The sequence below is a fragment of the Bufo gargarizans genome, chromosome 5 (assembly GCF_014858855.1).
Source record: "Bufo gargarizans isolate SCDJY-AF-19 chromosome 5, ASM1485885v1, whole genome shotgun sequence".
Lineage (NCBI taxonomy): Eukaryota > Metazoa > Chordata > Amphibia > Anura > Bufonidae > Bufo > Bufo gargarizans.
The window spans coordinates 273427616-273453067 of record NC_058084.1 but is presented as its reverse complement, the minus strand read 5'-3'; the positions used below and the strand labels follow the sequence as shown (position 1 = coordinate 273453067).

General features: G+C 45.7%; 1 protein-coding gene across 2 annotated transcripts in view; it reads left to right on the top strand.

The window, feature by feature from the left end:
• LOC122939661 (dynein axonemal heavy chain 5-like) overlaps positions 1-25452 on the top strand; it is a 337492-nt gene that overhangs the window by 57867 nt on the left and 254173 nt on the right. For both annotated transcript variants that reach the window (XM_044295816.1, XM_044295814.1), the window contains exons 2-6: positions 7583-7740; positions 12498-12598; positions 12759-12947; positions 23755-23829; positions 23914-24015. In XM_044295816.1, coding sequence (XP_044151751.1) covers positions 7593-7740; positions 12498-12598; positions 12759-12947; positions 23755-23829; positions 23914-24015 — 615 coding nt within the window. In that variant the 5' untranslated portion in view covers positions 7583-7592. The remainder of the gene's footprint in view (positions 1-7582; positions 7741-12497; positions 12599-12758; positions 12948-23754; positions 23830-23913; positions 24016-25452) is intronic.

Genomic DNA, 25452 nt, shown 5'->3' with positions numbered 1-25452 from the left:
TCAAAGCTAGAGTAGTTTAGCAGTGTGACACGGCATTCAAACCGTGAATGTTATGTACGCAGTGTGCACCACCAAAGGGATAGACAGAGGTCAGCTAACATATGGTATCATCCATGTGCTGTATTAGAAGTGGGAAGAGTGAGTTCAGCTCCCACAACTTAGCCTAGATCAGTGGTCGGCAAAGTGCGGCTCGCGAGCCACAAGCGGCTCTTTAGACCCTTCAATGCGGCTCTTTCCCACGGCAACCCATCCTGCACTACAGAGGAATCAAATCTTGCCTGTGGGACGCATTTGCTTTCCACAAAGCAAGAGAGGGCGTGTTCGCTAACTAGTATTAGCGCACGCGCATCACAGTAGGGCCGGCAGTACGCACCTCCTTCCAGAGCAGACGTCGGAACGAGGAGGAAGTGACGCGGGGTATTGAAAACTTCCCGGGCAGTGAAATCTGCCAGAGACAGAACACCGCTGCAGGCCTACAAGTCAGAGTCAGTGTACCTCCTTCTACCTCCTTTCAGAGTCAGTGTACCTGCATGCGCTTCTTTTTTGCGGTGCGGAGGCACAGCCAGAAGCACCACGGAAGCACTCTGTAGCACTCCTATCCCGGATCCTGGACCCACGGCCGTGTTCAGCCCGCATCATGGACCCATTCACTTCAGCATGCACTTCCTTCCTATATATTTAAGGTTTTAAAAATGTGGCTCTCAAAAAAAATTCATTCATGGTTTTGGCGATATTTGGCTCAGTTGACAAAAAAGTTTGCCCACCACTGGCCTAGATGAAGGTGTCACTGCAAGCGACATGAAGGCAGCTAACTGCCTATAAGTGACAGGGGTGAGAGATAGTGCACGTGCTCTCCCTCCTGACTCACTGAGCATCATTTGCCCACGCAGTGGAGTGTTTACTGTATTTTTAATCTTTTTCTATTATTTGGTTCATTGAGTAAAATTAAATAAAGGTATAAAGCAAGTTTTTTCACCCAAATAATAATAAAAGTGAAGTATTAAATTTTCACCTGGGACAAGATAGGTTCAGCGCCTGCATAGGCATTTGCAAATAAACTATTTGATAAACCTTACCCAGGGTATGTCTCAAATATGAATAATTCATTTGTGATTCCACATTTCTTTTTTCAGAGCTCCTTTGAAGAATGAAAAGTGGAATCTGATTGGTTGTTATGGGCAACTAAACATTTCTGCTGTCAGCAATGCATGGGCACTGGTCATGTGCACTTCGTGCTGCGGATGCAGACCCATTGACTTCAATGGGTCCACTATCCGCAGGATACAGCAAAATTACAGACATGTCTTATCATTTGTGATTCATAGTTTATTTACAAATGCCTATGCAGGCGTTGAACCTATCTTGTCCCAGGTGAAAATTTAATACTTCACTTTTATTATTATTTGGGTTAAAATACGTGCTTTATACCTTTTATTTAATTTTACTTAATGAACCAAATAATAAAAAAAAGATTAAAAATACAGTAAACACTCCACTGCGTGGTCAAATGATGCTCAGTGAGTCAGGAGGGAGAGCACGTGCACTATCTCTCACCCCTGTCACTTATAGGCAGTTAGCTGCCTTCATGTCGCTTGCAGTGACACCTTCATCTAGGCTAAGTTGTGGGAGCTGAACTCACTCTTCCCACTTCTAATACAGCACATGGATAATACCATGTTAGCTGACCTCTGTCTATCCCTTTGGTGGTGCACACTGCGTACATAACATTCACGGTTTGAATGCCGTGTCACACTGCTAAACTACTCTAGCTTTGATAAGTAGGCCATCCGGACTATTGCTAACTAACTAACAGTGGAGTGGATTGCTGATTTAAAAGCTAAATCTGCCCCCCTGGGCAAGCCACTCCACTGTTAGTTAGTTAGTTAGCAGTAGTCCGGATGGCCTACTTATCAAAGCTAGAGTAGTTTAGCAGTGTGACACGGCATTCAAACCGTGAATGTTATGTACGCAGTGTGCACCACCAAAGGGATAGACAGAGGTCAGCTAACATATGGTATCATCCATGTGCTGTATTAGAAGTGGGAAGAGTGAGTTCAGCTCCCACAACTTAGCCTAGATCAGTGGTCGGCAAAGTGCGGCTCGCGAGCCACAAGCGGCTCTTTAGACCCTTCAATGCGGCTCTTTCCCACGGCAACCCATCCTGCACTACAGAGGAATCAAATCTTGCCTGTGGGACGCATTTGCTTTCCACAAAGCAAGAGAGGGCGTGTTCGCTAACTAGTATTAGCGCACGCGCATCACAGTAGGGCCGGCAGTACGCACCTCCTTCCAGAGCAGACGTCGGAACGAGGAGGAAGTGACGCGGGGTATTGAAAACTTCCCGGGCAGTGAAATCTGCCAGAGACAGAACACCGCTGCAGGCCTACAAGTCAGAGTCAGTGTACCTCCTTCTACCTCCTTTCAGAGTCAGTGTACCTGCATGCGCTTCTTTTTTGCGGTGCGGAGGCACAGCCAGAAGCACCACGGAAGCACTCTGTAGCACTCCTATCCCGGATCCTGGACCCACGGCCGTGTTCAGCCCGCATCATGGACCCATTCACTTCAGCATGCACTTCCTTCCTATATATTTAAGGTTTTAAAAATGTGGCTCTCAAAAAAAATTCATTCATGGTTTTGGCGATATTTGGCTCAGTTGACAAAAAAGTTTGCCCACCACTGGCCTAGATGAAGGTGTCACTGCAAGCGACATGAAGGCAGCTAACTGCCTATAAGTGACAGGGGTGAGAGATAGTGCACGTGCTCTCCCTCCTGACTCACTGAGCATCATTTGCCCACGCAGTGGAGTGTTTACTGTATTTTTAATCTTTTTCTATTATTTGGTTCATTGAGTAAAATTAAATAAAGGTATAAAGCAAGTTTTTTCACCCAAATAATAATAAAAGTGAAGTATTAAATTTTCACCTGGGACAAGATAGGTTCAGCGCCTGCATAGGCATTTGCAAATAAACTATTTGATAAACCTTACCCAGGGTATGTCTCAAATATGAATAATTCATTTGTGATTCCACATTTCTTTTTTCAGAGCTCCTTTGAAGAATGAAAAGTGGAATCTGATTGGTTGTTATGGGCAACTAAACATTTCTGCTTTTACACCAGTTTTAATAAATTTCCCCCTCTGTTTCCCTGGAGTAAAAAATACTCCTGTTTTCAAGCGTGAATCCTAGTAAATTTGCAGGTTGTCTCGCTTCAGCAAATTACATTTATCATTAGCGTTGAGCGAATCAGGTTCTTTTAAAAGCTTTGTTAGGATTGTGGACTTCAATATCTGCCGAAACTTCAGAAAGACCTCTGTGGGGGCCATACGTTTTACAGTAGGACGGATTCCATATTCTTAACGTACTTAATATGAGGTACAAACCGGATTCCAAAAAAGTTGGGACACTAAACAAATTGTGGATAAAAACTGAATGCAATGATGTGGAGATGGCAAATGTCAATATTATATTTGTAATAGAACGTAGATGACAGATCAAACATTTAATCCGAGTAAATGTATCAATTTAAAGAAAAATACGTTGATTCAAATTTTCACGGTGTCAACAAATCCCCAAAAAGTTGGGACAAGTAGCAATAAGAGGCTGGAAAAAGTAAATTTGAGCATAACGAAGAGCTGGAAGACCAATTAACACTAATTAGGTCAATTTGCAACATGATTGGGTATAAAAAGAGCTTCTCAGAGTGGCAGTGTCTCTCAGAAGCCAAGATGGGTAGAGGATCACCAATTCCCACAATGTTGCGCAGAAAGATAGTGGAGCAATATCAGAAAGGTGTTACCCAGCGAAAAATTGCAAAGACTTTGCATCTATCATCATCAACTGTGCATAACATCATCCGAAGATTCAGAGAATCTGGAACAATCTCTGTGCGTAAGGGTCAAGGCCGTAAAACCATACTGGATGCCCGTGATCTCCGGGCCCTTAAACGACACTGCACCACAAACAGGAATGCTACTGTAAAGGAAATCACAGAATGGGCTCAGGAATACTTCCAGAAACCATTGTCAGTGAACACAATCCACCGTGCCATCCGTCGTTGCCAGCTGAAACTCTACAGTGCAAAGAAGAAGCCATTTCTAAGCAAGATCCACAAGCTCAGGCGTTTTCACTGGGCCAGGGATCATTTAAAATGGAGTGTGGCAAAATGGAAGACTGTTCTGTGGTCAGACGAGTCACGATTCAGGACAACCCAAGTTGTTATCAACGCTCAGTTCAGAAGCCTGCATCTCTGATGGTATGGGGTTGCATGAGTGCGTGTGGCATGGGCAGCTTGCATGTCTAGAAAGGCACCATCAATGCAAAAAAATATATTCAGGTTCTAGAACAACATATGCTCCCATCCAGACGTCATCTCTTTCAGGGAAGACCCTGCATTTTTCAACAAGATAATGCCAGACCACATTCTGCATCAATCACAACATCATGGCTGCGTAGGAGAAGGATCCGGGTACTGAAATGACCAGTCTGCAGTCCAGATCTTTCACCTATAGAGAACATTTGGCGCATCATAAAGAGGAAGGTGCAACAAAGAAGGCCCAAGACGATTGAACAGTTAGAGGCCTGTATTAGACAAGAATGGGAAAGCATTCCTATTTCTAAACTTGAGAAACTGGTCTCCTCGGTCCCCAGACGTCTGTTGAGTGTTGTAAGAAGAAGGGTAGATGCCACACAGTGGTGAAAATGGCCTTGTCCCAACTTTTTTGGGATTTGTTGACACCATGAAATTCTGATTCAACATATTTTTCCCTTAAAATTGTACATTTTCTCAGTTTAAACTTTTGTTCCGTGATTTATGTTCTATTCTGAATAAAATATTAGAAGTTGGCACCTCCACATCATTGCATTCAGTTTTTATTCACGATTTGTATAGTGTCCCAACTTTTTTGGAATCCGGTTTGTACTTTCTAATGTATTGTTATTATCCATATTGCTTCATTTGCTGGCCTGGTTCATTTTTCCATTGCATTATACGCTGCTTGTTTCCAGGTGTTACCGCCACACTGCAATCCAGCAGCGATGGCTGTGCTTGTGCACTATTATTATTTTTTTCTGTTGTGTGCAAGCACGGCCACTGCTCCTGGATTGCAGGATGGTTGTAGTTCCTGAATACGAGCAGTGTATGATGTGGTGGAAAATGAATCCAGCCAGCAAAGGAGGCAATATGGATAATGGCAATTCATTAGTAAATACCTTATCTTAAACAGGTTGTGGATTGATGACTTATCTGGATAAGTAATCAATATCAGATCAGCGGGGTCTGACTCCTGGTACCCCTGCCGATCAGCTATTTCAAAAGAAAACAGTGCTTATACGAGCTCTGCCTTCTCTTCATTGTTTAACTGCTCGCTGTCGCAACTGCAGCAGTGAGCAAGTGTAATTGCAACTAGACTGTCCTAGTCACTTCAGTGTAATATACACTTGAACAGGAGACAGCCGTCCCATTGAAGTGAATAGGATAGCTGACATCTAATTACACCTGCTCACTGCGGCAGTTGCGACGGCGAACAGTTAAACAATAAAGAGAAGACAGCACTTGTATGAGCACTGCTTTCTCTTCAAACAGCTAAATGGTGGGGGTGCCGGGAGTCATACTCCCTCCAATCTTATATCGATGACCTATCCTGAGGATAGGTCATCAACAGTAAAAACCAGACAACCCCTTTAACTTGCTGATGTGAGAAAACCTCTGTAAAAGAAAGGCCTCATGCACACAGCCGTGGTTTGGGTCTGCATCTGAGCCGCCGTTTTGGCGACTCGGATGCGCACTCATTCACTTCAATGGGGCCGCAAAAGATGCAGACAGCACTCCGTATGCTGTCTGCATCCGTTGCTCCGTTCCGTGGCCCCGCTAAAAAATATAACATGTCCTATTCTTGTCCGCACTTTGCGGACAACAATAGGCATTTATATTGAAGGCTGTCCGTGCCGTTCCGCAAAAACACACCACGGTCGTGTGCATGAGGACCAAGGCCGATTTTTTTTCTTCACTATGTTAGTAGTTGTGCACTGTTTTTCTTTAACGCCATATAATATTACATCTTTTCCATATTTCTCTTGCTTGTAAAGCAAGTGATGCCAGTTATAAGTGTATGGTATTGCACTGCAGTTCATAAAGTTCCCTGTAACCTACAATTAAATATATATATAAATATAAGTATTACAGAATTGCCTTTGCTTCAAATTATATGAGTATTTATAAATCCCCTCTATAATTAGCAAAATGATACAATGCTGCTAATATCTTTGTTAAAGGGAAACTGCACGATATGTACAGTGATACATGCGTTGTACTGCCGATAAGGAGTCCAGGTCACCATTTTACCTAATGCACTATTATGCCACTTTCAGTGCTCAAATCTGCACAGAAATTCACAGTGCGGACTGCCATGCTGTACTAGCATAATGGAGAGGACTTATGTGCGCATGTACAGCAGCCCTGACAATATATTTCACTGCAGCTCTGAGCGCTGACAGCCAGGGAGTGGGGGCAGTAATGATCCGGACTCCATATCTGCAGTACTACTCATGTATTAGTCCAGCATCGTGGTGAGAGATTACCTAATGGGGTTATCTGATTTTATCAAGTTATTTCCCTATCTGTAGCATAGAGGATAACTAGATCCAACAATTGGGACCCCCAAAGCCCATTAGAAGAGGAACCCCGCCCCTGTGAGGATACCTGAAATAAACGGAGCTGCAGTGCACTGCCAGTCCATTCATCTCTATGGGACTGCCAGAAATAGCTGAGCGTTGTTACTCAGCGGTGCCATAAGATGAATGGAGTGACAGCGCGCATACTGGACCTGCTGCTCCATTTATCTCAGGGTTCCCCAAAGGTTAGAGCCCGTCCTTTCTCGTAATTGGTGCTGGCCGTAGTAGTTGGATCTAATAGTTATTCCCTACACTGTGATAGGTGATAACTGGATATAACCAGAATACCCTTTGGGGCTCCATTCAGATAATGGCCGCCGTGCCCAAGCTGCAGACTGCAAACAGCGGGTCCACAATACACGGGCACTGGCCATGTGAAATCTGTGCTGTGGTGCAGACCCATTGACTTGAATGGGTACGCGATCCGGAATATACAACAAAAGATAGAACACGTGCATAGGTATGGATTGGAAGCCCAAGGAAACACTTGGAAGCCCTTCCATGGACTTCTGATTTGTGCTTCCGCACAGCAAAAGATAGGACATGTTCTATCTTTTGCCGTATGTTGCAGATCTCAGACCCATTCAAGTCAGTAGGTCTGTGAGTTCGCGCGACCGGTGCCCGTGTATTTCGGATCAGCGTTTGCATCAGGGGCATGGTGGCCATACGGTCATCCTAGTGGGGCCTTAATGTTTAACAGAATATTTCAAATCCTATGGGGGAGATTTATCAAACTGGTGTAAAGTAGAACTGCCTTAGTTGCTCATAGCAACCAATCAGATTCCACCTTTCATTTTCCGAAGGAGCTGTGAAAAATAAAAGGTGGAATCTGACTGGTTGTTCTGGGTAATTTCTACTTTACACCAGTTTAATATGGATTTGGGTCATAACATCCAATGTTTTCTATCCCTAAGGGTATACAGTATGGATGAAGGCAACAGAACTGATGTGGATGGAGAAGATCCCATTCCTCCCATTATAGAAGAGGAAACTGAAGTGGACTCTCCCAGCAGTGCATCTAAAGGAGACACAGATCAACCTATAAATCCTCCACTGATCTCTATTAACAAAGGTGAACCAGTGCTCCCATTATACTTTGTACCCCTCCCAGTTTATCTATGCTTCATATTTGTAGTACTGGGTGCCATAATCCGTTCTTCTCATGCCACCCAAGCATCACTGCTTTGGTTGCAGTAAACTGAACTGTAGTAATGAAAGCAGTGGTTCAACTATTTGTATATAGATGGTAGTTCCATATATCAGATCTTCTACACACAGGAGAACCCACGTCATAGAGCTAGAGAGCTAGAGAACTAGAGTTTTGTGATAGGCTTTAGCCAGATTAGAATTGTAAACTATGTACAGGGTGGCCCACAAAAAAGTAGCCCATCTCCAATATCTCAAAATCAAACTGCCTAACAGTAAATCTCTTATTTGCCAATAGCAACCAATCTGAGTTCTACAGGGCTCTGAAAAAATGAACTCTGAGCTGTGATTGGTTGCTATGAACAACTAAGACAGATTAAGGTCTCTTGCAGGTCTCTAAATATTTTGCGGTCCGCAGAAAACGGATCCGCAAAAAATACGGATGACGTTCATGTGCATTCCGTTTTTTGCGGAACGGAACAATTGGCCCCTGATAGAACAGTTCTATCCTTGTCCGTTATGCGGACAATAATAGGACATGTTCTATCTTTGAACAGAACGGAAATACGAAAACGAAAGGCATGCGGAGTACCTTCCGTTTTATTTTTTGCAAATCCATTGAAATGAATGGTTTTGCATACAGAATGCAAGAAACGAAACATAAACGTAAAAAAATGAAAATGTTCGTGTGCAAGAGGCCTAAGGGTCCATTCACACGTCCACAAAATTGGTCCGCATCCGTTCTGCAATTTTGCGGAACGGGTGCGGATATATTTATTTTCAATGGAACCGCAAAAGATGTGGACGGCACAGTGTGTGCTATCCGCACTTCCGTTCTGAGGCCCCGCGAAAAAAAATATAGAACATGTCCTATTCTTGTCCGCAGCCACAGAGAAGAAAAGGCATTTCTATTATAGTGCCGGCCATATGTGGTCCGCAAAATGCGGAACGCACATGGCCGGTGTCCGTGTTTTGCGGATCCGCAATTTTCCGACTGCAAAACAGTTGCGGACGTGCAAATGGACCCTTAGGCCCCTTTCACACGAATGATACGGATTGGCTCCGGATGTGTTCAGGGTGCGTTCAGGGAAACTCGCACCACGCAGCCCCATTCACTTCTATGGGGGCCAGGGCTGCGTGAAAAACACAGAATATAGAGCATGCTGCGATTTTCACGCAACGTACAAGTGATGCGTGAAAATCACCGCTCATGTGCACGTCCCCATTGAAATGAATGAGTCCGGATTCAGTGCTGGTGCTATGCGTTCACCTCACGTATCGCACCCGCGCTGAAAACTCGCTTGTGTGAAAGGGGCCTTACTGTTAGGCAGTTTGATTTGGAGATATTGGAGGCGGGCTATGTTTTGTGGGCCACCCTGTATTATCTATTATATATTAATATTTATTGTATTCCATAATTCCCAAATGGACAGCTACTGTATCCTCTACTTTTTTTTATATAAAATTATCTTCTACTTTTCTCACAAGTCGTCACGTACATTGTCCCAACCAAATGCAAACTCATTGCTCTAGTCAAATACAACCTCCCCCTGGTTGCCAAGTCAGCTTTTTATTTTTTTGTTAAGTATACAAACATAGTAGTGTAGGTTTTTATGGGTGGGTAGTTTTTGTTGTCTTTGATATATAATAGCTATAATGTATGACAAGTTCAGCCAGTAGGAGGCAGCATCACCCACTGAGATTCTTTACTCCATGACTGATGCTTCATCTGGTTCAGGCAGGTTTTTCCCTGTGAGACAAGAAGGTAGCTAATGCTAAGGGGTGGGTGGGCTTTGCTTTATATGGAGGCTTTGTGACTGTCATTGTATTTTCGGGGCACTCTGGCACTAGACCTGCATTCTTTATAATAAACCCATTTTTTAGGTTTGCTTACGGTCCAAATGGAAGGTGCTAACAGTAATTTCTTCTTTCTGAATCTCAAAATTGACTTTTCAATATTAAATATGAAAGTACACAAAGTGGTGTGTGATTATAGATGTTCATTACTAAACTGTGTAAATGTCTCTTGTTACTATGACAACCAAAATATGCACAAATCTCAGCAACACTGATTAACAGTTAAGATAAGGCAAGTAATCCCTGTGAAAGTGAGAGAGAGTATTACTTTACCAGGGTGGCCAGTGTGTGTGTGTGTGTGTATAATGCATATGTGTGTGTGGGGGTGGTATATGGTTATCTGGAAATCCTTTCTCTGTGCACATGCACAACCTGCTGCTCCCTTCTCTGTCCCTGTCCTTATGATTGGTAGGGCTCCCGTAGGATAATTCCCTTCTCTGAACTTGGTAGACTCATTGTGAAGCTGGCTCTGAAGCATAGATGGGTCTGAAATGATACATGAGACCCGAGTAAACTGAGAACTATGCAGAGAGTTGTTAGTATCAGTGCCTCTCATAGGCTTCCAGACTGCTCACCCACTTTATAGTGTACATGCTACAATATACCTATACCTTTCATTACAGGTTAGGGGGGCTGATCAAGGGTGTACGACAGTTTCCGCCATACAGGAGTCACCATTTTTTTTGGGCACAAGTGTCATTTTGCTTTAAAGAAATGCTACTTTTTCCATTTTTATTCTGCTCTTTTGAAACAAGTAGTGGAATGGGGCGTGGCCTCCCGCACACCAACAGATTTGCTATCATTTATGTCCGATTCTGGCATAAACTAAACCACAAATCTACGCCAGTTATTTTCTTTTATGGTGCATGATCTGCTAGGAAGATGAACCCATTTTACAACGTAGTCCTCTGTCCACCTCATTAGCCACTTAATGCACTGTAACATACTATTATGTCATGGTGATGGTGCGGGCTGTATTATACATCAGCCACCCAGGTCTCACTGATGGGATCAGAGATAACTCAGATACCTGCAGTTTAACCCTCAGATGATTAGATTCGATTGAGCAAGTACAATACATAGCCAATGAAACACAGAACACAAAAGTGACATCTACAATAACATTTTAAAACGGCATTTCTTGATTTAACAATATTACAGGGAAAAAACTCCTCCTTACCTTTTGGTACAGTACTGATGACATTTATAGCACCTACCCAAAGAAATTATTCTGACAAGCTGTGATTCGGATGATCAATATCCTTTAAAATTCCCCACACATCTCTTACGGTAAAGGCTCAATCGACAGTAAATGAACACCCAGTCTTAACCACCCATTGTTACAATTTGTGATTAATTATAGTACAACTACCATACCATGCAGCAATACAGTTGGGAAGTATGCTTTCAATATACAATAGAAATCTATCATTATCTTACTTGTTTTAGGCACCTCAAAAATGTATTTGCTGCTTAGCCTTTCTAACCATTGTAGTCAATTGTAAAGTGTATAGTACAAGTGATCAAAAGATAGTGGCTTCAAGTCCTCTTAGGGGACAAAAAAAAAAGTAAGACAAGCTGAATAGATTAACCCCTTATATGCCGTGATCAACTCTGACTGCGGCATATACGTGTTTCGCAGAGGGAGAGAGCTTCCTCTGCCTCTCCATCGGCCCTCTGTATTGCAGTGACAGGGGGTCAATGGCTGCCATGGCAACCCCAGGCCATGCAAAGGCCTTGGGTTCTGTAATGTACGGAAGCCTATGAGGCCCAGGCTCCAGATGGGGTCTCGCAGGCACACTGTCAATGTAGTACAATGCAGCATGTATTGCTGTGTCGACAACGACCTGCTCTATAAAAATATCACATGGTCTATCCTTTCAGGTGAACACCGTCAAAAACAAAAAATAAAAATGGTGCCAGAACACCCATTTTTTGGTTACCTTGCCTCACAAAAGCATAATATCGAGTGATCAAAAATCATGTGTACCCCAAAATAGTACCGATAAAACAGTCACATCATCCCCATAATCTCCAAAATTGTGTCACTTTTTGAGAGTTTCTGATCCGTTGGGATCCGTTCTGAACTGCATGCAGTTGTATTATCTGAACGGATCCGTCTGTGCAGATCCTGCGAGTGTGAAAGTAGCCTTAGCATGATTCTCACAATCGTGATCGGCCCAGGAAACATAGTCAGTGTGTCGGCCTCATCTTATGATCTATTGTACTGAACTGAGGAGGTGATGTGAGCACAGTGCAATAGATCCACAATCACATACTGTATGACCTGCCTGCATCATAAACACTCTGATACAGTCAGTACCGGTCAGGGGAGTTACAGCCAACACAAGGACCGTGTTTCCTGGGCCGATCATGGTCATGTGTATCAGTCCCATCATGATACATTCTACCCTGTGTGTTCCTTTCGATAGACCATATTTTCCTGTAGCTAATGGTAATTATTATGACTATAGTGAGTGTTATTATACTGCACTTTACATTCCTGGTATATGTGAATGTATTTATTATTATTTGTCTTAGCGGAAATGTATGCTTGGCATTATAGTGTTGTAAAGTGTTTTGTAGTATGTAGGGTAATTGATTTCCTGCACACTATAGACACTATCCTGCGGTGAGGGGATAACTTCAGATTATCAACATATCCTGTATCTTTGAAACAGTTTTATAGATTTGTGTATATATATGGTAACTGGATGTGACAGCCTATTACTGAAAAATCTTGTATTGATGTAGTATAAATGACGGATAAGTTATATCAGTGGACCTATGTAGATGTTGTTTATCCATTTGATATGTCTTTGACAGATGCAGAGACCAAGGGTCAGAGACGTCGAGGGGCAGCAAAGAGGCCAAGCTTGGCACCAGGATCAGCCAATACTGTGTCCTCTCCTACTGCACCAATTCCAGTAAGTAGCCATTTATATTTATACAGTACCTACAGTGAGCAAGTAGAAGTCCCATACAACAGGAAAAAACGCATGGACACACTGACTATGTTTCCTGGGCCGATCACGATTGTGAGAATCATGCTTTTATGATTTTATTTTTTATTTTTTTATTTTACAGCCAGCAGGAAAAAAGAACAATGTACTTTCTAATGAAGCCAGAAAGGAAATGGCAAAACTAGCTAAAGTTACAAAAGATGAGAGAAGAGCTCAGTTGGATGCAAGACATAAGTATTTGGTCTCCAAACTGGCTGATGGATTAAGAATTGGTGAAAATGAAGTTGAAGACTTTCTTATTTCTGATGACAAGGTAACGTAAAATCTTGGTCAACAATGACACCTAGTGGCTTAATGTAGTTTGCAACAGATCCATCCAGTTTAATCCATAATAATCCTTTTTTATATGCAGCACATTACAATTAGTAAAGTAACAGAATGACAAGTAAATGAAATAAAAACCACCAGACTGATGGAAGAAATGTCCCTGCCTATAAGAGCCTGTTTACTTTATATTGTTATTATTATTATAAGAGCTGGTTTACAATATTATTATTATAGCTGGTTTACAATATTATTATTAATATTATTATTAGAGCTTGATTAAATTATTTAATCATTTCACTTTAACCCCTTAAGGACCCGCGCCGTACATGTATGGTACTGGTGAACGTGACTTAAGGACCAACGCCGTACATGTACGGCGGGCTGATCGGGGTCGGGTGCAGGGGCTGCACCCGCCTGATCAGTGGCATGGACCCGGCAGTCACTCACAGGCGGGCCCCTGCTGCATACACCGGCATCGGTGAAAACACTGATGCCGGCATGTTAACCCCTTGTATGCCGCGGTCAAAGTTGACCGCGACATGTGGAGGGTATGGGTGCCCTCCGCTTCCCCATCAGTTCCCCCCACTGCAGTGGCGGGGACCTAATGGCAGAGAAGGCAGCCCCATGCCTTCCATAGGCATCGGAGCTCGCCTTCTACAGAAGCCTGTGAGATCCAGCCCTTAAAAGCTGACAGCCAATGCATTACAATACAGGTTGTATTGTAATGCATTGCAGAGGGGATCAGACCCCAGAAGATGAAGTCCCAGAGTGGGGAAAAAATAAAAATAAAAAAAGTGTTTTTCATAATGAAAAAAATTAGTTTCAAGTAAAAAAATATATATAAATCACAAAATAAAACACATAAAATTGTAAAAAATAAAAATAAAAAATAAATGAAACCAGACATATTGAGTATTGCCAAGTCCGTAACGACTGGCTCTACAAAAATATTGCATGATCTACCCCCTCACCTAAACGCTGTAGAAAAAAGTAAAAAAAACTGTGCTAAAACAATCATTTTTTGTCACCTACACTAAAAGTGTAGTACCAAGCGATCAAAAAGTCATATGCACCCTAAAATAGTACCAATCAAACTGTCTTCTCATCCTTCAAAAAATGAGCCCTACATAAGACAATCGCCCCAAAAATAAAAATAAAATATGGCTCTCAGACTATGGAAACACTAAAACATGATTTTTTTTTGTTCAAAAATGCTTTTATTGTGTAAAACTTAAATAAACATAAAAAGTATGCATATTAGGTATTGCCGCGTCCATAACAACCTGCTGTATAAAAATATCTCACGACCTAACACCTCAGGTGAACACCGTAAAAAAAAAAAATTTTTTTGTCACCTTACATCACAAAAAGTGTAATACCAAGCGATCAAAAAGTCATATGCCCCCTAAAATAGTCCCAATCAAACCGTCATCCAATATCGAAAAAATTGAGCCCCTACATAAGACAGTCGCCAAAAAAAATAATATAAATATGGCTTTCAGAATATGGAGACACTAAAAGTATTTTTTTTCAATAATGCTTTATTATGATTAACTGAAACAAACAAAGGTATTGTCGCGTCCGTAAAAACCTGCTCTATAAAAATACCACATGATCTAACCTGTTAGATGAACATTGTAAAAAACAAAAAATAAAAACAATGCCAAAACAGCTATTTTTTGTTACATTGCCTCACAAAAAGTGTAATATAGAGCAACCAAAAATCATATGTACTGTAAAATGGCACCAACAAAACTGCCACCTTATCCCGTAGTTTCCAAAATGGGGTCACTTTTTGGGAGTTTCTACTCTAGGGGTGCATCAGGGGGTCTTCAAATGTGACATGGCAACTTAAAATTATCCCAGTGAAATGTGCCTTCCATAGAAACATAGAATGTGTCGGCAGATAAGAACCATTTGGCCCATCTAGTCTGCCCAATATACTAAATACTATGAATAGCCGCTGGCCCTATCTTATATGAAGGATGGCCTTATGCCTATCCCATGCATGCTTAAACTCCTTCACTGTATTTGCAGCTACCACTTCTGCAGGAAGGCTATTCCATGCATCCACTACTCTCTCAGTAAAGTAATACTTCCTGATATTACTTTTAAACCTTTGCCCCTCTAATTTAAAACTATGTCCTCTTGTAGCAGTTTTTCTTCCATTAAATATTTTCTCCTCCTTTACCTTGTTGATTCCCTTTATGTATTTAAAAGTTTCTATCGTATTCCCTCTGTCTCGTCTTTCTTCCAAGCTATACATGTTAAGGTCCTTTAATCTTTCCTGGTAAGTTTTATCCTGCAATCCATGTACCAGTTTAGTAGCTCTTCTCTGAACTCTCTCCAAAGTATCAATATCCTTCTGACGTTCCTTTACTTCTGCGCCCTGCCGTGTGCCCATACAGCAGTTTACGACGACATATGGTGTGTTCATGTAAACTACAGAATCAGGGTAATAAATATTGAGTTATTTTTGGCTGTTAACCCTTGCTTTGTTAGCGGACAAAAATTGATTCAAATGGAAAATCTGCCAAAAAAGTGAAATTCTGAAATGACATCTACATTTTCCTTTAATTCTTGTGAAACACCTGAATGGTTAACAAAGTTTGTAAAATCAGGTTTGAATACCTTGAGGGGTGTAGTTTCTAAAATGGGGCCATTTATGGGTGGTTTCTATTATGTAAGCCCAGCAAAGTGACTTCAGACCTGAACTTGTCCTTAAAAATTCATTTTCACCCCGGCCGCCCCCCTAACATGAGCATCGGAGCAGTTTATGCTCCGATGCTCTCCTTTGCCCTGCAAAGGTATTTTTGGGAGATCCGGTGACGTACCGGGGCTCTCCTTGGGGCTGCCAGGAACCCCGGTGTCGTCACCGGCACTGATGGACGGGATTTAGCTCTGCCCTAACCAGTAAAATGGCTAGGGCAGAGCTAAAGCCCGCACCTCAGAGCCGGTGACGTCACCGAACACACTGCTGGGCGGAAGTTTCCGCCCGGTAGTGTGTTATTTAAAACAAAAGAGCCCGTGTCCTGCGCGATTTAGTGCAGGGCAAGGGAGCGCATCGGAGCACGAGATGCTCCGATGCTAGCCTCAGGGGGGGCTGTCTGAGTGAAAATAAGGGTATGTCAGGGTTCAGTTCCGAACCCGGACAACCCCTGTAAAAATTTTAAGATTTGCTTCTAAACTTCTAAGCCTTCCAACGTCCGAAAAATAGAAATTGTTATTTACAAAATAATCCAAACATGAAGTTTGGGAAATGTAAAGTAATAACTATTTTAGGAGGTATCACTATATGTTTTAAAAGCAGAGAAATTGAAATTGTGAAAATTGGCAATTTTTTTAAATACATTTTTGGTTAATTTGGTATTTTTTATAAATAAAAATGAAATATTTTGACTCAAATTTGCCACTGTCAAAGTACAATATGTGACGAGAAAACAATCTCAGAATGGCCTGCATAAGTAAAAGCATTTTAAAGTTATCACTACATAAAGTGATACATGTCAGATATGCAAAAAATGGCCTGGTCCTTAATGTGAAAAATGGCAGGGTCCTGAAGGGGTTAAATGTCCAGTTTCAGGATTTTGATTACCTATTTTTAAGGCAGGTCATCAAATTCAGGTTGGTAGGGGTCCGACTCCTGACACCCCCACCGATCAGCTGTTTGAAAAGGCTTTGGTGCTTGTACCAGTGATGCATCCTCTTTCCTGTTCACTTGCTCGCTGTCAGCTTTGTAGCTGCAGTGCAGGGTAATTACAACTTACTCTCCCCAGTGGTGAATGGGAGAGGAACCTGTCATTACCCTGCACTGATGCTGCAAACCTGACAGCGTGCAAGTCAACAGGAAAGAGGACACAGCACCTGCAAAAGCGATGCAGACTCTTCAAACAGCTGATTTCAAATTGATGTCCCATTCTGAGTACAAGAAATCGGCATCATGAAACCAGACAATCTGTTTAAGCGGTCAAAAAGGAACTCCTGTACTCCAGTAGCCCATTGTCTTAATACTCAAAATATAGCAGAATACATCCCTGGATCAAGTTTTACCATGAAACAAAAACAACTGCAGTAAATAGTTACAGCTCCATTTGCCATAATAATCATTTTTAGCTTTTTCTACAAAATGCACAATTTGTCTTCCCTTTTGGGCTTTTTTGGCCTAGCCACAAGATATTCCATAAATGTCCCATAGGTGAGAGTCCCCATCTTGTACCCCTCCTATGTCAAGAATGGGACCTTGTTGCATGCTGCAGTAAATGGATAGTAGGCTGCACATCTCTCCCTTCACTGCTATGGAAATTCCAAAAATAGCTGGGCACACTTACTTGGCTATTTTCAGAAGTCCATTTTTCTCGCCCAGTTTCCTTGGGGGACACAGAAGACCTTGGGTATAGCTCATCTCCATAGGAGGCGTGACACTAAGTGAAGACTGTTAAGCCCCTCCTCCACAGCTATACCCTCAGCCTGGAGAGAGAGACTGCCAGTTTTTGCTTAGTGTCCAAGGAGGCAAGACACTCCCTGCTACTGCAGGGCTGTTTTCTCCTTTTGTTTCACTTTTTGATTTTTACTTTTTGATTTCTTTTTGTTCCAGATCATCAGGGACAACAGAGACGCACTAGACCTCTCTGTTCTCCCGGGGTTGAGCTGCGCCAGTGCCGGTCTCCGCACTGCTGCCTCCCCCACAGAAGGCAAGGTGGACCAGGGCAGCCCAGCTCCCCTGCATCCCGCCAGCGCAAGGGTCGCCCGCACGCCAAGTCCCTCTCCAGCGTCCTGCCACTACGGTGCCAGTAGCTGAAGGGGCGACCCTGCTGGAACGGACGGAGGGTGAAGACGGCTGTGGTAAGAGAGAGGCTTCTCCAGCCCTACGTCCCCCTCCCTGGCCTCCTGCGTGCTGGACTCCCATGCTGGTCCCGGCTGGACCTACGCTGACCCCTGGGTGCCGTAGGTGAACAGCCATGTTTCTGACTCCTGGGCTGTCGCTCATTTCTAGCTGTTGCCTAATAATTATATAGCCCCACACCACCACCATACTGGTGACCGCAGGGCGACAATACAATGCCCCTCCATAGGGGATTGCACAGGGGTGAGCATGACATTGCTGTGGAGGAATATAGAGCCAGAGACCTGCTCCTAGCTGCCCCTAACACAGGGGTTATGCCGACCCTCCCCCTTGCCGGTCGCAGTTCAGTACAGGGGGCCCGCGCTAGCTGCCCCTGTCTCTCCTCTACGGGGGCCTGTCCATTGGGGCAGGGGGCGCAGTGCTGGACTCCAGGGTCTCCCTCCTTACCGGTGTGCTAGGGCCAAAGGCCCGCTCCAGACGCTGCCGGACGCAGGACCTCGCGGCCTGCATGTGGAACGCGATGCTCCGACAGGCCCCGGCCGACTGCTGATGCATCGGGTCGGCCGGGTGCCGCAATCTTTGACCCAGGCTTTGGCCTGCTGTTCTGGTCCTCTGTCTCTGCCGGCCCGCGGGGTGGGCACCCGCGGCCGTTGGTACATGGGTCAGCCGGCTCCCTCCAGGTCCCGGCTCGCCGTCGCTGCCTCTTGGCCGGCCGGGCGCCGCAAAAATCTAGGCCCCGGCTTTGGGACCTACTAGGCCGCAACATCCCGGCCTCGATTGGAGGGGGCGGGAACGTCTCGCGGCGCGAATTCTTCCCGCCCGCACGTCCCCCGCCCCCCAGGGGATCGCAGCGCCGCCCCCCTGGTCGGATCTTTGTTAACCTGTTGGGTGCCGGCCATCTCCAAGGGCCGGCTCCCATCTGGAGGACCCCCTCTATGTTCTGGTGGGCTTCCTAATAAGCCTGTACAAGGCTGTGTCCCTGTATGGTGGCCCCTTTTCTTGCCTCAAGAGTGGCTGTGTTTTTAAAAAAAAAAAAAAAAAAAGAGGACTTCCATGGCGGAGTTACTAAATAACGGAATGGCTGCGCAGGACGCTGCAGCATGATACAGTAGTGCTGGCTGCATGCTGTGCCCCCCTTCCGTAGGCGACATGTCGCGCTCCCCGGCTGTGGTGCTGGCCGGCTGCAAGTCTCCTTTTTAGGCGGACCCTTGCCATCTCCCGGGATACGGCGCTAGCCGAGTGTAGGCGCCCCTCTTCCGCCCGTTCTATGGCAGGACGTCACCTTCCAGTATGGTGCTGGCCATGGGCATGAACCCCTGCCTCAGTGGAATTCTGCGCTCTCTGGCCGCAGGCTGGCCATGTGCATAACCCCCTTCTATAGGTGGAATACTACATTCACCGGATCGGTGCTGACCATGGCACGACACCCCCCTTCCTTAGGGGAACACTGCACTCACTGGATTTAATGCTGGACAGGTGCATGACCCCCTTCTGGGGCGGAATAATTGCACTCTCACCGGATTCGGTGCTGGCCATGTGCACGACCCCCCTCCTTAGGGGAACGCGGCACTCTCACTGGATTCCCTGCCGGCCATGTGTGTAACCCCCTTCTTAGGCGGAACGCTGCACTCTCACTGGGTTCGCTGTCGGCCATGTGTATGAAACCCTTCTATAGGAGGAATTCCAAATTCTCGCCAGATGCGGTGCTGGCCATGTGCACGTCCCCCTTCCATAAGCGGAACACTGCACTCTTACTGGATTTACTGCCGGCCATGTGCATGACTCCCTTTCATAAGCGGAATGCTGCACTCTTATTGGTTTTTGCTGCCGGCCTTGGGCATGCCTCCTTCTCTCAGGAGGCATACATACACTCTTACTGGCTTCTCTCGCGGTAGGTTGCTGGCCACGTGCCTGACCCTCTTCCATGGTTGGGTGCTTGCACTCTCACTGGATCCGCTGCCGGCTATATGCATGGCCCCCTTCCGTGGGCGGTGTTCCGCACTCTTGCTGGATTGCTGCCGGCGTGGCCATGCCTCCTCTCCTCAGGCGACATTCATGCGCTTTCACTGACTGGGTGTCATTGTGCCAGCACGTTGCCGGCCAGGTGCATGACCCCCATCCATGGCGGATGCTCGCGCTCTCCTGGGATGCCATGTGCACCCCTCCCCCTTTTTGGGAGGATCACTGCACTTTCACCAAATACGTTGCGGGCCGTGAGCATGGCTCTAACAGGGGTGCGCTGCTTGCACTCCCTTTAGAAATGGTGCTGGCCTTGTGCATGACCATTTCTCATTCCATGGGCGAAAATTTGTACGCTCACGAGATTCACGGCTGTCCTTGTGTATGCTGTACTGGACGTTCCCCTTTCTTGGGCGGAGTAGTTGCACTCTCACGAAATTCGGTGTTGGGTGGATTATTGCACAATCATTTAATACTAGGATAATCAGGTGCATGCCCCCCTTTTCAGGGCCTTTGCACTCTTGCCATCAGAGTTGCCAGGTACCTTTCCCCCCTTTTTTTTTCCGGGCGGGCTACTTGCGTTCCTTCGCATGCCGGTACTGGTCTTGTGCATAGCTCCTTTTCAGGTTGCACTTTACACTTCCGTGGATACTGTGGGACGCTGTGGCTGTGCGCTCTGTGCGTTGTTTGGGCCGTGTATGCCTTCTCCTCCCGTGGGTGGGTTGGCCTTCTCGCTGCCTGCAGGGTTGCTAGTACGTATGCCTCCCTTCTTCCTGCGATATACGTTTTTCTCTCTGGGGTGGGGTTGCTTGTCGCAAGCTTTGCACTCTTCTCTGTGGAGATCTTCTGTCCACTTGTGAGCCTAAGGTGTTGTTGTCCAACACGCAACAATGAATGCTCAATGTATTCACAGCTGTATATCTTGTATATACGTAGACGAGCTCTGCTGGCTCGCTACTGCACTGAGCTGAGTGGTACCCATTCTCCGGTGTGGTCCCGTTGTTGTCGGCACCCACCATGTTCGTTGGCCTTTCCACCTGGGGAGTGTTCGGGGTTCCTTGATGCGTACCCATTCGTCATCTCGTGACATTGTTTCCCTACGCAACCGGTCGGGGTCGAGAGTGTTGTCTGCAGTGCCGCTCGACCTCTACGTTGGCTCTGGCGGGACTACCTTGCCTACTACCATTTCCTCCTCTCGGATGCAGTGTGGTGTGGGTCCTTCCTATTGGCGCCCTTTTCGCTCCAGTCTGTTGCTACCAGGTTCACAATGCTCCTCTCGGGTAGATCGCCCAACTCTTCTTGGGTGCTTGATTATCCAGGTCCTGGGGACCTCCACTTTGGTTTCTTCAGGGTATTCGCCTGCTGCGAGGCGGTGTGCAGGTCGTCTCACAGAGTAGAGGGGATTCGACTCTGCCTTTCCTCGCCGGCTCGGTTTTTGGGCTTCTGCTCTGGGTTTGTCGCTCCAATGTGGCTTCTGCCCCGGCCAGGCCTCAGAGGCTGTTCCGTCGTTGCCCCCCCCTCCTCTGGGGTGGGAATGGTTGTTCAATTGGATGGTTCCCGTGTTACTTGCGGTCTCGTACCATCTCCCTCGTTCTCGCTGGTAGTGCTAGCTGTTTGCCGGGCCTACCGCGTTTTGTCCTCCCACTGGGTGCAGATTGCTTTTCCGTCTGGGCGTGTGGTCCTGTGGGACTTACTTTCTCGGTGACTTGGGAGGACTGCCCTTCGGTCAAGATTGTCCTTGGATCTCCCACACGGGGCTGTAGAACTCCTTCTTTGGTGGCTACATCGACTTAGATTTGGCCTGTCTTGTCTGGGCATCTGTCTGATGCTGGGCAGACCCTTCTGGGTTCTTCCGTCTGTCCTTCTGCTCCCCCACGCCGGTTGGATGCGGGGCTGTGTTGTTCGGGGGCCGACAGGACCGTGGTTTCCGATCCTTCGGCCGTGTTGCTGGTCTGCGCCTGATCGCTTTGGGTTTTCTCCCGCTTGCTGGGTGATTCCTGCGAGCACGCTAGTGTTCGCTCCCGACTGCTTAGTCCAGGTTTGGTTGTCGGACTTAGGGTTCTTACCTGGGGTTTTGTGGGTAGCGGGGCATTCCCCCACTCTGCCTTTCTCGCCCTTGGTTCTGTCTTTCTCTAGTCCAGCCTGACCCTGGGACTGGGACTCTGTTACTTGAAGTGTCAAGTGTCGGCGCTGTCCTTCCCCTTCCAGCGTTTCCTGGGCCTTGTCATGACCTTCTTCCACAGAGTGGCTCTTTGGTTCCTCTTTCTCGTTTCCTGGTTCCACCCTGGGACCTACATACTGAACTCTCGGCGCTCCAATCTTTCCCTTGGAGCCGTTGCGGAAGTTCTCCCTACTCCTTCTGTCCTGTACAGTTGTGTTTCTGTTGTCATCATGTCTGACGGGTGCCTGATTGGCGGCCCTTCGTGTTCTGTGCCTTCTGTCCTTTTCCAGGACGGGGCTGTTCTCCGTCCTGTCCCTTCCTTCCTTCTGACGGTGGTATCTGCCTTCTTGTCAACGAGGCTTTCGTCCTTTTCCTCCCATCGCCGGGAACGGTCGCTTATCGTTTGGAGGTTGTGGGGCCTTGCGGTTGTTTGCTTGGAGATCTCCGACTCTGGTCGGCGTTCGGTCTCTTGTGTTTCCAGGAGGTCAGTGCAAAGGTTGATGGCCTCCAGGGTGGCTTCCTCCGCTTTCTCAGAGTGGCCTTTGCTGTGGTTATCGCACCAATGGCAGGGTTCTGCTTTCGGTGTCACCGTTCATTTCACCAGAGCGGTCGGTGCCTCCTGGGGCGGAGGCGTTAGGTTTCGGCCATTCATTTGTGCAAGGCGGTCACTTTTTCCTTGCGCACCTTACCGAGTTCTACAGGGTGCATACTCGGGCTTCGGCGTATGCTGCCTTGGGCCGCCTGGTCTGCAGGCGGTGGTTTCTTGATTCCTTCGGGTGCTTCGCCTTGGTGCTGTGGTCCCTCCCCTCTTGGAATGCTATTGAACGTCCCAAGGTCTTCTGTGTCCCCCAAGGAAACTGGGCGAGAAAACGAGATTTTTGTATAACTTACCAGTAAAATCTCTTTCTCGCTCTTTCCTTGGGGGACACAGCACCCACCCATTCTTGTTTTTTCTTTACACGGTTTCCGAGTTTGTTTTACCCGTTGGGTAGTTGGCTTGTTGGTTCCACTTTTGGACTTTGCCTTTTTACACTACTTGGACACGCAACTGGCAGTCTCTCTCTCCAGGCTGAGGGTATAGCTGTGGAGGAGGGGCTTAACAGTCTTCACTTAGTGTCACGCCTCCTATGGAGATGAGCTATACCCAAGGTCTTCTGTGTCCCCCAAGGAAAGAGCGAGAAAGAGATTTTACTGGTAAGTTATACAAAAATCTTGTTTTTTAAAATTTAAAAATGCAACTTTTATCTGACAAAAAAATAAGCCCTCATAAAGCTATTTGAACAGAAATGGAAAAAAAAAGTTATGGGTAGAGAGGAAAAAACGAAAAGTGTTCCAGTCCTTAAAGGGTTAAAATCAATGCAACCCATTAGTGTATATTCTATTGCTGTTATGGATCCATCAAAAGTGTATGTAAGCAAAGCCTAAACAAATGTTACTATTCATTAATACTAGTAATGGCAACATAGTGCAGCATGATTAATAACATATCTAATGCTGTCATAGTATTATTACACAGGATGCACCGCTTTACTTGTGTATTGCAAATATTTTTATGTGAAAATGCTTTTAAATCAAAATGCTTTTTCAGTCAAAAACTGGTGAAAAAACCCGATACATATCCCTGTGCTCGCTCCAGTGCATATTCTATTTTCTCTGGGCAGTGGGGGTGTTGGGGCACTCAGCCCGGACAGCTCTGCCCAGTAATGCTTGGGCACTGGATTTCTCGCATAGACTGGAACCCCCTGAAGCCCCACTTACCTTACCACTTACTACTCATTTGTTATGCGGAGAAAATGATAAACTCGTTAATGTGTTTCTTTCTCTTTACAGTTTAGTTTGATAGCTGATTTTTTTGCTGCTAATGGATCAAAAAAACTTATCTTTTTTTACCAAGAGGTTTCTCAGGTATGTCTGCACACTTATACACTGATACTTATTTTACCCCACAGTTCACACCATAAGCAATATCTGTCTCATTTTGTTTTCTAGCCGAGTAAGACAACTATTCCGATGTGGGCGGAAGGAGCAAATCTGAACGCCTCTTATACAAATGTACAGAAGAAGCTTTTTATCACCACGGGCTCCAATGAGGTATGTGTCATCTAGTCATAAATACATTAAATGTATCTTACTGGTTGCTCCTGAGACGTAAGGGAAAGGTGGCACTTATTATTACCGCCTACATAGCATCTGTGTATTATGTCACTGCACGCACGGCACACAGGGCTCAGGTGACCCTGTCTCCTGTCCTCGAACCCTGTCAGCTGTGAACTGTTCACACTTTATGGCATCAAAGGATTAGGAGGAGAACCTAGGAGATCCTGAGGCGGCCATCTAGAAGATTACTGACACTTGCAAACTCTATAAACCAGAAATGCAGAGAGCTTGCAATCCTTGCGCTACACTAATTGGTGTTGCACAAGGACTGTCTGCTCATTGGCCCACATTTTATAATGTGAGTGCGCTTAGACCTTCCTGTAAATTGCATCAAAATTTGAAACAGTTTGGATCATCTAGAAAAACTCAGTTCAGCTAGCTTGTGCAAGGGGTGTGCTTTAATGAGAAAGGCGGTTTGGCTTAGGCTACTTACACATTAGCGTTTGGTGCGGATCCGTCAGATAATACAACCGCATGCATCTGTTCAGAACGGATCCGCTTGTATTATCTCTAAAGGGAACCTGTCACCTCCAACAAACATCCCAAGCCGGCAGCAGTACCTGAGAGTAGCCAGCAGCATGTTTGTAACGATCATTTTCTTCCTGCAGGCAGATGAAGCAGAAGCTGTAAAAAAGTTCTTTAATCCCCTGCCGGCGCGCTTCTCCACACATGCTTGAAGTCACGGAGGCAGCGGCATCCTTGCTTCAAGTCACGGTAACCACACTCCCTTCCCTGCCCCTTCACTGTGACTGACAGCGCTTATGCTGAGAGTTCGGCTGGCTTTGCCGAACTGCCGGCTGTCAGTCACAGCGAAGGGGCAGGGAAGGGAGTGTGGTTACCGTGACTTGAAGCAAGGATGCCGCTGCCTCCGTGACTTCAAGCATGTGTGGAGAAGCGCGCTGGCAGGGGACTAAAGAACTTTTTTACAGCTTCTGCTTCATCTGCCTGCAGGAAGAAAATGATTGTTACAAACATGCTGCTGGCTACTCTCAGGTACTGCTGCCGGCTTGGGATGTTTGTTGGAGGTAACAGGTTCCCTTTAACATAGCCAAGACGGATCCGTCTTGAACACCATTGAAAGTCAGTGGAGGACAGATCCGTTTTCTATTGTGCCAGATTGTGTCATAGAAAACAGATCCGTCCCCATTGACTTACAATTGTGTGTCAGGACGGATCCGTTTGGCTCAGTTTCGTCAGACGTCAGACGGACGCTCAGCGTTTTGGTGTCCGTCTCCGAAGCGGAATGGAGACTGAACTGATGCATTCTGAGCTGATCCTTTTCCATTTGGATTGCATTAGGGCAAAACTGATCAGTTTTGGACCGCTTGTGAGAGCCCTGAACGGATCTCGCAAACAGAAAGCCAAAACGCC